The 14689-nt window shown below is 43.3% G+C and overlaps 1 protein-coding gene across 1 annotated transcript in view; it reads left to right on the top strand.

Annotated features, from left to right (window-relative positions):
* The first annotated feature begins 1751 nt into the window (after positions 1-1751).
* lgr4 (leucine-rich repeat containing G protein-coupled receptor 4) overlaps positions 1752-14689 on the top strand; it is a 38625-nt gene continuing 25687 nt past the window's right edge. Inside the window, exons 1-2 of the mRNA XM_080528295.1 lie at positions 1752-2650; positions 12514-12585. Of these exons, the coding sequence (XP_080384421.1) occupies positions 2418-2650; positions 12514-12585 (305 nt within the window). The 5' untranslated portion in view covers positions 1752-2417. The remainder of the gene's footprint in view (positions 2651-12513; positions 12586-14689) is intronic.

Genomic DNA, 14689 nt, shown 5'->3' with positions numbered 1-14689 from the left:
TTGACTTCAAAACTTCAAAGCTCTCTGTAGCAAAGCCAGCTTTGCTGACCTCGCTGTCATTTCTATCGTCTTGTGGTGGCAACGACACACTCAAGACACTCCAAGACACTCCAAGAAACAAATTACATTTTCAGTTAATTTTTTGTGATTTTTTTTTCGTGAGATATTACAACATAAAGAACTGAAATTCATAATTACCCACAATACCCTAGTAAACTTTCTACATTGTTCCCTCTTGTTGCTACGGAATTGTAGGTAATTGTGAATCTGTGTATTGCATTATCTCACTGACCGTTGCACCTGTGGTGTTGGTTCTTTGTTTAATCGATATAGCCCTCCACATCTTATAATACAAATTATTGTGCACCTTTGAGGAATCTTGTAGTTTTAGTGATTTAATTTTGAAATATGTTGTGATCTGCCAATATGAGATTGCCTGTACTCCTGAAGCTCCTGAAGCTACTAGTTAAAAATAAAATATTTGCAAAATAGAACAATTAACAGTTCCATAGATTATAAAATGGAACCATTTAAGGTTATTTACACATACACAAAGTTATGCCATGATTTATAAATGGCACCACACACAGTTACAGATACACCGTTTTATTTAGAACCATTTAAAGACCCATATGGCCTTATATCCAAGCATATAATATTGGTGCTACATAGCACCCTGTCAAGAAGAACCATGTAAGGGTTATTTGATTTGTTCTTGTAGAGGAACCCATAACAATCTTTCATGAAGAACCCTCTCCACAGGTTATAGGTCTTATTGTAAAGGGTTCCACATGAACCATTATAACACGGTTCCAAAATGTATCAAAAGATTCCCCTACAGTGTAGGGTCTACACCTACAGGGACAAATGTAGAACCCCCTTTTAGGTACTAACTAGCACCTTTTTTCTACTCTGTTTACAAACACATATCACTAGTGTGTATCATGCTTGCCTTTTGCCAACGAGGTTATAATATAACTATGTCTTTGCCTACCTACAGTATAACTAAGCCAGCATAGGCGCCTAACTAACAAAGTTATGTGACATGTAGGCCTAGCCTTTTCAGATTCAGATTCAGATTCAGATAAACGTTTATTGCCATTATGCATACACATAGGAATTTGCTTTGGCATTACAGTAAGTGCGTTTATGCTTTTTTTCACGTGTATAGAACAACAAATGCAAAAAACAGGACAACACAGGACAGACAACAGTGCATTGGATAGTGATACATATATAAAGTGCAGTGCAGAGTTTTTACAGTCAGTGAGTCCAGTGCATAATTCAGTCCTAAAGAAAGGACGATATATGTGTGTATATACAGTATATATATATATATTTTAAAAAATATACGCACAAATATACACACACATTCTATATATAAGACTATACCAAACTATATATATATATGTATATGGTGTGTTGGGGGGGGGGCCTAACCTAAAGAAAGGACGATATATATGTGTGTATATATACAGTATATATATATAAAAATATATATGCACAAATATACACACACACACATTCTATTCTAATATATATATATTTATATGGTGTGGTGGGGGTGGGGGGTGCCTACCGAAGACGTTGCGACGTTGTCAGGTCATGAATATGCAGAGTTGAACCCAGTGCTCAGGCAGACCGTGTGGCAGGTTGTCCGGCAGGGTGCTTACCGAGTTACCGAGTGAGCCAGAGAAAGCAGCGGGCTGTTAGGGGTGGTGAGAGAGGGAGAGAGGGAAGGAAACGTGAGGAATGGCTGAGGGCTGAAGGCTTTCTACAGGAAACCAAATCAGGAGAGAGAGAGGGGGGAAACGAACGGCAACAATACAGCAACAGTCAATGTTTCTCATTGTCGGGGGGTGAAGAAGATAGAAGAAATGTATTGAAGCTGCTTATTTTCGGACGACGCACGGATAATAAAGCCTACGCCTGCTGCTTTTAGCTGCTTTTAATGGGACAGAAACGAAAACGGAAAAAAGCGAAAGGTGCCGAATTGTCGTCTGGAGGTCCGACTTTATTTTCCATGGGACCAGGCAGGAGCACGCCATACAATACAATAGTGTAAGGTAAAAAAACACACCAAATTGGGCCAAGAAAAGAAAATGTCCCAGGTTTGACAGTAGGTTACTCCAAAGGGATTTTTGTTTTGGGGGGAGTCCGACTTGGACCCATCGATGCATTAAGAATTTAGATTTAATTTTAAGAGGTCTCGGACTTGACTACCTTTCAGAAATAATACGTATTGAAGTCAACACAACACCGCACAGAAAGCACAACCCACATGAAAAGAAAGTCGACGTCCGTGGAAAGACAATCAAATAAAAAAGAAAAGGATATAATTTTTTGATGTGTGCTTTGTTTTATTAGCTTTTTGTGTGTGTTCAGTGCTCAGTCTGAACTGAGAAGAAGTAGAGACAATGTGCGTGTTTGTGCTTGGCATTTGGATATTCTTTTTGCGGTTGTGTTTGCTGTGTGATGGTGCTGGGGGTCCAGGGGGACAGGGGTCTACCGGACAGGGGTCTACCGGACAGGGGTCTACCCCGGCCGTCTGTCCGCCGTGCTGCCTCTGCGACCAGGACGGGGGTGCGGACTGCTCCGGGAGGGGGCTGACCACCGTGCCCCCCGGCCTCAGCCCCTTCACCTACTACCTGTAAGTAACACTAACACATCATCTTACAATCCGAATTATTAAACTCGAGTCATAAATCGATGCGGTGGTGCCATTTCTGCATGTGTTGGCCAAGCTGGACTTGCTGAAGATAGAAGCCTATATATTTTTCCTTTTAAAGTTGCGAATGCTGTACTAGATTGTGTACGAAATTCACAAGATGTTGTTAATAACCATGTGTACCAAATAGTCTTTTCCAGTAAAATTAGGCTATGCAAATCAAAAAGACACAGTTAAAATGATGTGTACGTAGTGTGTTTATAGGTGTTTGAAATGATCAGATTTGGGCATTTGGCCCCCAAGAGGGGATACTCTCACTCTCTCTCTCTCTCTCTCTCTCTCTCTCTCTCTCTCTCTCTCTCTCTCTCTCTCTCTCTCTCTCTCTCTCTCTCTCTCTCTCTCTCTCTCTCTCTCTCTCTCTCTCTCTCTCTCTCTCTCTCTCTCTCTCTCTCTCTCTCTCTCTCTCTCTCTCTCTCTCTCTCTCTCTCTCTCTCTCTCTCTCTCTCTCTCTCTCTCTCTCTCTCTCTCTCTCCACGTCACTCGAGGGGTACACTTTTCAGCACAATGGCTGTCAATTTTGAAAATAAAGGCAAGCAAAACATTGATCAAGGGCGTTATTACAAGGGTGTGTGTATTGTGGTAAGTTATTAAAACTGATAACAAACACATGACTATGGTGTACAGAACAGAACCACAACAAGTGATGAAGTCACTGGATGGAATGAATATGAATACAGGCCCAGGGCAGAAAGTTTAAATATTATTTAATTATCAGGCCTCAATAATCATAGTGATACAATTAATGACAATACTACAACTTATAATAATACTACTACTAATAATAACAATAATAATAATAATAATAGTAACAATACCAATAACAATAGGCTACATAACAATAATAATGATAATAATAATATTAATAATAATGATAATAAATGTTATTTCTTTGGTTTTATAAGACACATGCATATGCAGTGTGTGTATGTACCACACATTTTAATGGACCAACCTCACTCACTTGCTCAAGTTCACTTAGGCTATCGTCTCTCTAATCATTTACCCTCATAGACAGGTGTGCATAGCATGTTCCTAAGAGTTCCTGACTTTCACTCAGAGCATGCTGAGGCCTAACATGGCAACACACAACAGGAGCATGTTTAATAGTGTACTGCCCTGCAATAAGGAAATGGATGGATCTGCCTTCATTTGCAGTTGATTTGCGAACACCTGACTCTGGGGTCCTTGGTCAGAAGTAAGGCTCGTGGATATGTGCCTGCTGTAAACAGGCCAAGGTTTGATTACATTTAGGCCGTTTCGAGTCCATATAGCCAAGGAACTGCGCTGTGTTGTGCCTATACACTTCTTTGTGTTGTTGGAGATCAGCCATTGGCCTAAACACATCCCAGAAACACCCAAGCAGGAAATGATATGGCACCTGCCACAGAAATCTGTAATGATATAATTATCAACTGTTTTAACATGGTAGTCTCAAGCCACTCAATCCTAGTAGCTTAAAAGGAAAAGAGTAGTTAAAAAAGTTGTTCAGTACCATTTTCATACCTTAGAGGGTCCTCGCCAGGCTACAGTATTTCTTATCATGTTTTGTATCCTATATATTAATCATATACCCCCTCGGTGAGAATATAATATGAAAATGATGTGCCTAAACTGGTCCCCACTTAATTCAGTGAAGTTTGTAAGTTCACATTACATCCGCTAGAATTTGTTTTAAATGTTCAAATTACCATCTTTTATCTATCTAGCTATCTACTCTGATCTGTAGTCCACACAGTATCTCAAGTTGCTTCATAAATCGATGCGTCGGTGCCATTTCTGCATGTGTTGGCCAAGCTGGACTTGCTGAAGATAGCCTATATATTTTTCCTTTTAATGTTGCGAATGCTGTACAGATTGTGTACGAAATTCACAAGATGTTGTTAATAACCATGTGTACCAAATAGTCTTTTCCAGTCAAATTAGGCTATGCAAATCAAAAAGATATGATTACATGATTTATATGTAGTATGAAAACTACTAGGCTACATGTTTATGGAAGAATGTACACAAAGTTACAAATAACTGAAAGGACTAAGATCAACATAATTGCAGTTATCTAGGCTATACCTTTGATGATAGCAGAGGGTCTACATTGACACATTCCGATGTTGCCACCATTGTGTTTTGGTCTTTGTACCTTGTGAGAAAGAGGGAGAGGTTACAGGTAGATTATTACACCTTATACTCTGGAGAATCTGGAGTCTGCATAGTTAATACGTCTCTCCTTAGCTAGCCTAAAATGTTTTGCAATGTCATGGTTAATCATAAGCTATACTGCCGACCGTAGGGCGTCAAAGGGTCTGTGTTATTCATTGCAGGTTGATGTAAATGTACTACCTGAAAAAAAGCATTTTGACCTTGACAGAACTAGCCTATATTGATATGGATTTGCTTAATATCCCAAATATATCCTATATATCATATTCCCCTTCATCAAAAGTGTGTTTTTCATGTTCTTTTCATAGTACAATAGTTTAAGTGTTGAAGAGCCCACTCAATATAACAAACGACAGTTTTAGGATCACAATTTGTGAATTGGATTAACTGTATGGCGTCCCGTCCTGCTTCAGGCTACTGGGCTAGTGATATATAGCTTGTAAACAAACTTACGTTTTAGGACGTGTTCCAAAGCAAAGACTGTGTCATCATCTAATTATGTGTAGCCTAGTTACTGTATGTGTTTTTACCAGCATGTTGGTGTTCTATCAGCATGTTGTTGTGATGTGCTAAACTTACAGTTAGACGTTCATAGCGATGTTCCTTCTTAGCTGCTAGCTAACTACCAACTCGACGGTAGCAAACGCGTCTGTTGTAATATAGTATATGCCATTTAGCTAAGGCTTTTATCCAAGGCAACTTATATTGCATGAGTGCATTTCAGTATACATGGTGCCGGCAGGAACCCACAAACCAACGCTCTAAGCGTTAGCGCTATGCTCGACCACAGGGGACCACTGATTGAGAGCGAGTTTCTCTGGGATTTGGTTTGAGGTGTACCAACATTCAAATAAACATATCTTCTAGATTTCAGATTTCAATGCATGACACATAATTTGAAGACTTACAATGTGTACTTTCATAATCTGTAAAAAACTGAAAAATTACCATGCCCTACTTGGGGACTTGACCCTGTCACATGTTACTACATGGAGTAGGCTACATTCATATGCCTCTGAATTGTCCATTTACCTGCTGTTTGCTGCCGTGCATCCTAGACTCAATAAACCACCAAAGTAGGAATAAGCTAAGCTTTTGTGTCAGGTAAATAAAGCATGAATGCTATTTCTCAAGGTGTCAAGACACGTTCTAGGGCATAGGCTTTCTTTTCGCTGATAACATTCAGATTATTACTTTTGTCCTGCGTTTGCAACGATGTGCCAATAGAGATTGCTTTTTAAACACGTGGGGGAACATGCTTTCCCTCCATATGTATGTGTTTGAAACAAAGTCAATAATCGCTATTGATTTATGAGGTCGAAAAATATGGCAATTTCAACCGCAACATCTTGTACTGGCTGTTATCAAATTATATTATTTTTCTAAACGTGCACCAACAAATACCCAGAATTACCTTGAGTCAACATTGAGAGTGTGACATGTTATTACAGTTCTGAGTGTGGGTGAGAGGCCTTTTGTAGCCTGCGCTGCGAGGTTAACCCCATGCTTTTTGACAGCTTCTTAGCTCCTAACTCTGTGATATTCAGTTCAAGCCCTGTAGTATTAATGTTGCATCTCTCTCTCTCTCTCTCTCATTCTCCTTCTCTCTCTGTGTTTGCCCATTCTATTTCTCCTTTGTCTCTTAAACTCTTCTTGTCTCCCTCCACTCCTAATGCCTATCCCACGCCTCTTGTTTGGTGAGCAGTGAGGTTAAGGATCATGATGGATCAGTGAGACATATCACAGCTGTGGAGCTCCTCTCTTGTCAGGGCTAATAGCTAATGCACAGGGAGTCGACTTGAGTTGGTATTGGTCCCCATTGGCAGGAAATGAGGTCTGCTTGCTTTCTTTATGAAAGCAAAATATTCACTTCCAGGATTCCATAAACGAATACATTGTATACACTTGTACTCCTTTTAGGCTACTCTTACTCTTACTTGCAGGGCTCTCTTGAGGAGGCTGGTTTCAATGTGGGGAGAAAAAAAACCCTCTCCAGAGTACTGCAGCTCTATTCATAACATAGTACACTTTAAGGAACATGTTTAGAAATGTGCGAATGAACTATTTCTTTAAAGTCGATTCAAAACTGGGAACTGAAATCAACCAATTTAATTGGCGGGAGCGGGAGCGGGAGAGAGAGAGAGAGAGAGATGGAGGGAGAGAGGGAGCGAGGGAAGGAGAGAATATCATGGACTAACAGAGGGCAAGGGAGATGGACAGAGAAACACACACACACACAGATAACGAGGGAAACAGACAGGTTCTAGGCAGCACTCCTTGCAGGGGAACTGCAGGCCCCGGTGTCCCTAGAGGTCAGCGAATGGTTCCCCAGAAGTTTGGCTTTGTTTGGCTTTTTGTCCCAGCTGTGCTTCCATCCAGCACAGCACAATCTGCCACCCCAGACTGCAGGGATACAGTACCTACAGCTGGGATTATGAAGCTGTGATTTCTAAGTTAAAAGACATAGGAGCACTAAAACTTTCCTCTTATCTGTTTTTTTTCGACAGAGCCTTGCTTGGAGTTTATGTTATGTTAATTTGTCATAAAAACAGTGCTATTTAAACTGTAAAAATGGCAATATCAATATTCATTATGTCACGAATGTAGCTCATAGTCTTAGCTACAAAAACTGCATTACACACTGCAACAAGTTAATTCAAGTAAGATATCTTACTTAAATATCTTAAATTAAAGCAATACATGCTTGTTTTTTGTCTGACTGCACTAGTTTTAAGATATCTTTTACGTGTTTTAAGAAGATCTTGGCAAGTGACATTTTCCTGTTCTGTTGGCAGATAATTTTGCTTATTTTAAGTAATATTGCCTAATTTTATTGCTTTTTTTCTTGTTTTTGAGAGCTGACGTAGTGCATCTGGTAAAACTTATGGTACATGTGTCGTACTGTCTGTTTTATGAGCCCATCTATGTTGTGTGTGTGTGTTGGGTTGGGTTAGCCTAGCCTCAGCAGCCCTGGGGAAGGGTGAGGAACTGCTGGGTGGGGGGGTGGAGCCTACTGCCTGGTGGTGTGTACATGAAGTTTGCTTCTTGGCAGCTGAAATGGAAGCACTCCTGCCTGAGGAAAACAGGTGAGGAGAGAGAGGTAGTTCTGGGCACAGAAAAGGAGGAGATCCCCCCTCCTCCCTCCCCTCATACGCGCACAGCAGTTCCCCCCACTAGCATGCCTGCCTGCTGCATCTCTGCAGGATACAAGTGACAAAAGACCGAACGCCAGCCTCTTGGTGTGTGTGTGTGTGTGTGTGTGTGGGGCGGGGGGGGGGCATTGCCCACATCTCAATTGAAGTCCTTTCATAGAGTGAACAAGCGCACAAGTTGGAATGGGGTTTGGTGGGGAGGGAGGAGTGCGGAGGAGGGCGGAGGAGGGGGGAGGGGGGAGGTCTAATGCTCTTCCACTCCACTGGTCCAGCTAGCTCGCTCGCCATTGGTGCCCTCTATCCATCTTAAGCTGAATGACACTTTTGTTCGTGGTCAGCAGAGGTGAAAGGAGCCAGTCAGTGGTTCCCGCTCCCAAACAGGATGACTGCTGGATGGGAGAATGTTTACCTCTCTCTCCTTCCCTCTCCCACTCTCTATATTTCTCTCTCTCTCTCCTCTCCCTCTCTCTCTCTTTCTCCTTCCCTCTCCCACTCTCTATATTTCTCTCTCTCCTCTCCCTCTCTCTCCCTCTCCCTCTCTCTCTCTCTCTCTCTCTCTCTCTCTCTCTCTCTCTCTCAAACACACACACACACACACACATTCACACACCACTCTCTCACTTTCGCACTCCCATCCCTTCACCTCGAAACCTTTGGCCGCTCTTCACTTCCCCCGCTAACTGTGCGTCAACCTCTCCACTCAACCTCTTTCACCTCACCAAGTTCTCTCAATCAATTTCTTGTCTTGTAGTTGTTCAGTGTAGTAAATCATCACTGCTTAAAGCTACAAAAGCCCTACTCCCTCCCTACCCTTCTCTCTCTCTGTCTCAACATTTTATTACCGACATGTTAGCCTGGCAGCCCTGGTTGTTTGCGCTCTAGCTACAGTGAAGCAACCTCCTCTTGTACCCATGTGGTAAATGCTTGACCCGCTCTCTCTCTCCAGGGTTCCCGCGCTGGTCTTAAAAGGCCTTTAAGTCTAAAATCCAGAAATCCAATTTATAAGGAAGCAAATTTCAGTTATTCGGTCTAAAAATGAGGTGCTAGGTCTTAAAAACGAGATCCTGCAAGGAAATCAGTCCGACCACATCTATTTACGCGGAAATGAATCAAGCTGGAACCCCAAAAAATGCCAATTCGCTTCCTTTTTTGTCTGTATGGTAGTGAAATCCCTAAATTCATCACCTGGAGGATGACAAAAAGCTATCACATGGTGTCGCGAATAGGGCTAAAATTACATTCAAAGAGGTCTAAAAAAAGGTCTAAAAAGGTCTTAAATGCGACTTGTTGAAACTTGTAGGAACCCTCTCTCTCTCTCTGCACTCCCCCTCCCAGTCTGTCTGTATACAGAAGTGGCCTTGTTCCTGGCCGTGTCAGCCTGGGAACCTCAGCCACCCTCGCTAGTCAATAAGAAACAAGTGGCTGAAGGAAGCAGTTAGCCATTAGCCTACCTTGAGTGATCTCTTAAATAGCCTTTTAGTCTTGGGATCAGGGAAGGTGGGAATGTCCCCCAGAGTACTGACTCACAGACTCAAGTAGCCTAATCGAACTGATAATAAATAGGCCTAATTGAACTGGATTGTTTATAGCGTTTGACAGGTGAGATGTTTGCGTATTTGAGTACCTATATTTCATTTTAATTTCTGGTCAACACTCAACCAAGTCTGTAAAAAAAAAAAAAACATACTGGAAAGGCTAGAACCACTAACATTGATAAATAAAGTTCTACAGATGTTTTTGGGGGGATTGATGGTAACACTTAACTATGCCTCCCTCATGAACTTTCACACTTACTCACCCCCCCCCCCACCCCCCCACCCCACCTCCGCCCCCGCCCCCTAACTCATCACCCAGAAATCTACAAAGGGGAAGATACAGGGACATACGACTACTGAAAGTTCCCCTCTTTTCTGACTTATCTGCGTTTGTCCTGTCAATCCTTGTTGCTCTCGCTGTTTTTGGCACACAACCCTACCCTCCCCGCTCATGGCCCGGTGCCAGTCCAAGTGTCTGACCCGCCCACACACATACCACATATACACGCCTTGGTTTTGGAGTGGCTCTAATTCGGATCTCCTCTGTGCTCCCTATGCAACTGCTTGGCACTCTCCCTCCATGTCTATTCCTCTGTGTCTGTCTCTAATGTGGAGACGCTGTGGCCGTCGTGTGGCTTTGGTGAGGGACTCGTCTGGTCTGTCGACAAACACAAGCGGCCTGTGTAATTGTGAGGGGGAGGTTAACCCCTGCCTGAGCTCAGGTTAAAAACCGTCAGAAAAGCACACACCACAAATGACCCACTAGATTAGAAATCCCATGGCTCACTCAACCACCACAGGCTTGGAGAGTGGTGGTTCATCTCTTCAGGATGGTCCATGGAGATTGGGAGAAGAAATCAATCAAAAGTTGATCAGATATGACTGATAACAAGAGAGATTAGCTTCCACCTGGCATTGTAGGCTATGATATGCATTGCCTTATGTTTCAATGATAGACTCTCCTGAGTCTCCTCCACTTTGAGGAGTTACTTTGGAAAGGTTTGGGGTGCCATTTTTTGCTGAGTAAAGAAGGCCTTTAAACTGTTCTTAATATAGGATTGGCAGAGTCGGAGTTTCTCTTAAGACTTGGCTCGCCACCTCTGTTCAGCACACTCTCCCTCTCCCCACTGGGTGCAATCAGTGTTTTCAAAGATGTCCTTGTTGTTGACCTTTGTTTCAATGTAGCCTAGGAAACGTGGATGTCTCATCCAGATTGCAATTTCCCCGGCAGAGTTTCTGTAGATAATATGAATCTAATGTGCATTATTTTGGTGTCGTTATTTAGGCTACATCTTCCAAAACCAGTTAACAAACTACACGAGTTAATGTGCAACATGTTTTGGTTGTAAATGTTCATGTGTTTGCAATAACGTTGACATTTTAGGAGGTTCTTTTATGTAGCGAAGCTTTTAGATATTCCACGGCCGGGTATCCGTCAGTTCTCTGTGTTTGTGTAACCCACAGTTATTCTGAGAGGAACGTCTATTTTACTAGTTATATATTGACCTTTATTCTGGGGGGAGAATGCTTAACAGTAGGTTGTTGTGATAACATTTAAATGCTAAATCGACAAGAAATTAAATCCTGTTTCGCTACATAAATAATGTTGGCTTTAGCAGAGTGTGTCACAGCTGTGTTTCTTAGGAGTCTCTCTAGACCGGCCACTGATGAGTAAAGCAGCCAGAGAAGGGAGAGAGGGAGAGAAGGGAGAGAGAGGGAGAGAGGGAGAGAGGGAGGATGACAGCATCCGCATGCCGCCCTCCTCTCTTCCTGCCCTGGTGGCCTCACTCCCTCACTCCCAACCATTGCAGCCAACAGCCTGTGAAAGATGGTTCCAGGGTGCGGGTGTAGGGGTACTACTGTCAGCGCACAACCTGAATGTATCCAAGGGACCACCGGCAGTGACCGCCGGCCAAAGTGCAGCGCTTCATTAACGTATGCAGGATGTTTTCTCAGCCCTGTTGGGTCTCCATCTCCACATCTGGTGTCTACGGGCCTCTCTCTCTTTGAAGCCAGTGAATGGATTCGCAATCAAGATGAGCAGAGAGTTAGAAGCCTCCTTTCTCTTGGAGTTGCAGATTATTTTATACCTAGAGTCAGTGAATGCATAGCCTAGGCTATAACTGGTGTCATCATAGCGCTTTTTGGACAGTAGACTCATCAAACAATTTTTTTAGTCCTGAGATTTGAGTATCCTTAAAAAATGTTGAGCATGTTTTTGTTTGAATTGGAAATGGAAGTTGGGAGTGCCTTAATCTGCCACTTTGAGATAATCCAAATCAGTCCTTCAGATCCCCTAACAACTACCTACTGTGCCGAGAGCTCAGAGAGATTTCCTTATCATACACGCTCAGGTTAGTCTCCGACAAATCTCATCTAAAGTCTAGCATATTAGTGAGGTAGGGAAGAAAATTGAGTCTTGTCTGCATATTTTTCGTGCTGCTACATGCCTGTCTTTCCTCGCTGTGAGTTTGAACAGTGAGATCCCCTGGGCCATTGGATGAGAGTCTCTTCCAGGCTTTATTGTTGGGGACCTGTTTTGGACAGACAGGCCCAAACGGATCACTAATGCAACTGGGAGAAGGTGACAGGTGGAACCCCCCCAACAATCAATCGAGAAAACAAAAAGCATTGTTATGAGTTATGACAAATGAGAAATGTGCTGGATAGGTTGTTACGGTTCCAATAAGATGAATTGGCTTGGCCTGCGCTGCTTGGGCTATAACTCATAGCACAATTTCTGCAATTCTGTAGCTTGACTGGGGATTTGATTTATGGTAATGTTATTGTGGTCTGAACAGGTCGTATGTCATTCTCAATCACAACATGCTGTTCAGTTCAGTTCAGTTTCAGTTTTTATGAATGAAGTCTGTTTACTGTTTGAACACCAAGAGAAAAATTATTCCACTCAAAAACCCTGTTTGTTTGGTTGGTTCCACAGTGACATCAGCATGAATAACATCACCGAGCTGCCAGCCTTCGTGTTCAGAAACCTCCCCTACCTGGAAGAACTGTGAGTATTCACCTCTTTACCTATTTACTCTACCTACCAAATACAAACAAGTCAAAGGAAGTAGCCTTGAGAACCCACGATTCTCCAGCCTAATGGCCCATAGGGCAGGAGCCCTATCTCCTGTTTCCATAGCGTGAGGCGGCTTGATGTACAAGTACCAAGTACACCCCCCTGGACATGAAGCTGGTATGTCGCAGCAGGGTCCAAATCCAAATACTGTTGAAGTATTTACGAGATGATATAATAAGAGTCAAAACCTACTAGGTTCTTCTGACAGATGTGTTCACGATGTTGCTCAACGAGATGATAGAGAGCAGGATGTGCTTTGACAGACTCTATTTAACTGACACCACGTACTGTCTGGTATTATGGGGGCCACTACATTCCTGAGTGTTCAGAAAGTGCAAGTTTTTGGCGGCAGCATCCCTTTATTTGTCCCAAACAAATTTCTGGTAAACGGATGATGGATATGGCACAATAACCAATATGTAAGATGAAGTGAGCTTCAACAAAGCATGTCCTGAGGTATTATATCGCATTACCTTCAACGTTTCTTTTCTGTCTTGAATTAACTGGCAACAGCATGTCTCGGTTCACAGTTCTGGGGCCCATTCAGTGGCCATATCTAATCTTAGTGTGTGTTTGTCATTTCTTTACTCTTTAAATACCCCCCTCTGTCTGGTTCAGAGCTGGAAGTAAAAGATAAGATCTGTCTACCTGATATCAGGTGACATGCAACCCTGAGAATGCAAAATGACCGGCCCAACATTATTCTCCGGCTCTCCCCACCACAACTGCCGATTTCTTTGTTTTTTCAGCCTGTGTGCATCTTTCATCTAGACCGGTCTTTTCGCTCTCTCCCCTTCTTTTTACAAACACTACTTCATCTGCTTTTGTCAAAGGGCAATTTACTTTTCAACGCTTTTGTGCGGAGGAATGCGAGGCAGGAAGGAAGACGGCAAAACAATGGTTTCCGTGACAACCAGGCGGGCTTAAAAAAAAGAAGAAAAAAAAGAAACGTGCTCCCTGGCTGCTAGCTACACTCCACCACTCGACGTTACCTTTCAGACCAAGAGGGGGGCAAGAGGGGGGTCTCTCTCTGCTTCATATGTCTCTCATTGTGAAACCTGCTCTCCAGGTTCACGACTGCTATGGAACAGCAGAGTACCAACTGTCAGTTAGATTGGCGCCGCTTTCCGCGGAAACACGTTTGATTGACAGGTGTCACGAGTTCATTTATATGTTTGCCTAACCTTTCGATGGAACACGTTTCTAGGTATGTCTTCAGTGAACTCTAGTTCTAAGAAAGGCTGTGTAGCCGGGGGGTGTTGCTACAGTGTATGTGAACCATGGTTGGAGCCCTGAGGGTAGACGGAGAGAAAGAGAGAGGGGGAGAGGGGGAGAAGGGGAGAGGGGGAGAGGGACAGGGACAAGCCCAGAGAGGAGAGGAACATTCCCTCTCTCCTGTCGTCACGCAACACCCTCCTTTCTCACTCTCATCCCACCCTGCTGTAAGCACAGCACAGACTAGCAGCCATGCTTACAGACCCAAGAGCTGTGTAGTTTTCCCTCTCGCAATTTATGTGTTTGTGTGCTTAAAGGTTGTGTGTGTGTTTGTGTGAGCGCGCACGTGTTTATGTTGCGCACGCACGTGTGTTTGTGCTTTACGCGCGTGCGTCTTGTTGTCGCCACGACACGCGCGCGTTCCTCAGCTAATCTCTGCGTGTGTGTGTGTGTGTGTGTGTGTGTGTGTGTGTGTTTGTGTGTGTGTGTGTGTCTTATGTTGTTGTAAAAAGCAGTGCGGCCCGTGTGCGACTGGCGAATTTGTTAGTGAAATAGAATGGGCTGTGGTGGGAGGGGTGTTAGCGAAGGGGGAGGACTTAGCCTTACCTCAACATGGCTTAGCACATTCTTCCTACTTCATCAAAGCCTTGGGGGACGTGTTCAGAATGTGTTGAGAGAAAGGGAATGGGCGGGGAGGTACTTCACTCTCTAAACGCCAAGGATGTCTTAGCAATTTGTTACCAAGGTCTGCGTGTGCGTACCTGGGCCGTAGACGTGGGGCGTTGTCAAGCTTCCTCCGGAGCGATGGCCTTAACGTTTA

Source organism: Nansenia antarctica (assembly GCF_963989245.1).
Source record: "Nansenia antarctica genome assembly, chromosome: 4".
Taxonomy (NCBI): Eukaryota; Metazoa; Chordata; class Actinopteri; order Argentiniformes; family Microstomatidae; genus Nansenia; species Nansenia antarctica.
This window is presented reverse-complemented; position numbering and strand designations above follow the sequence as displayed.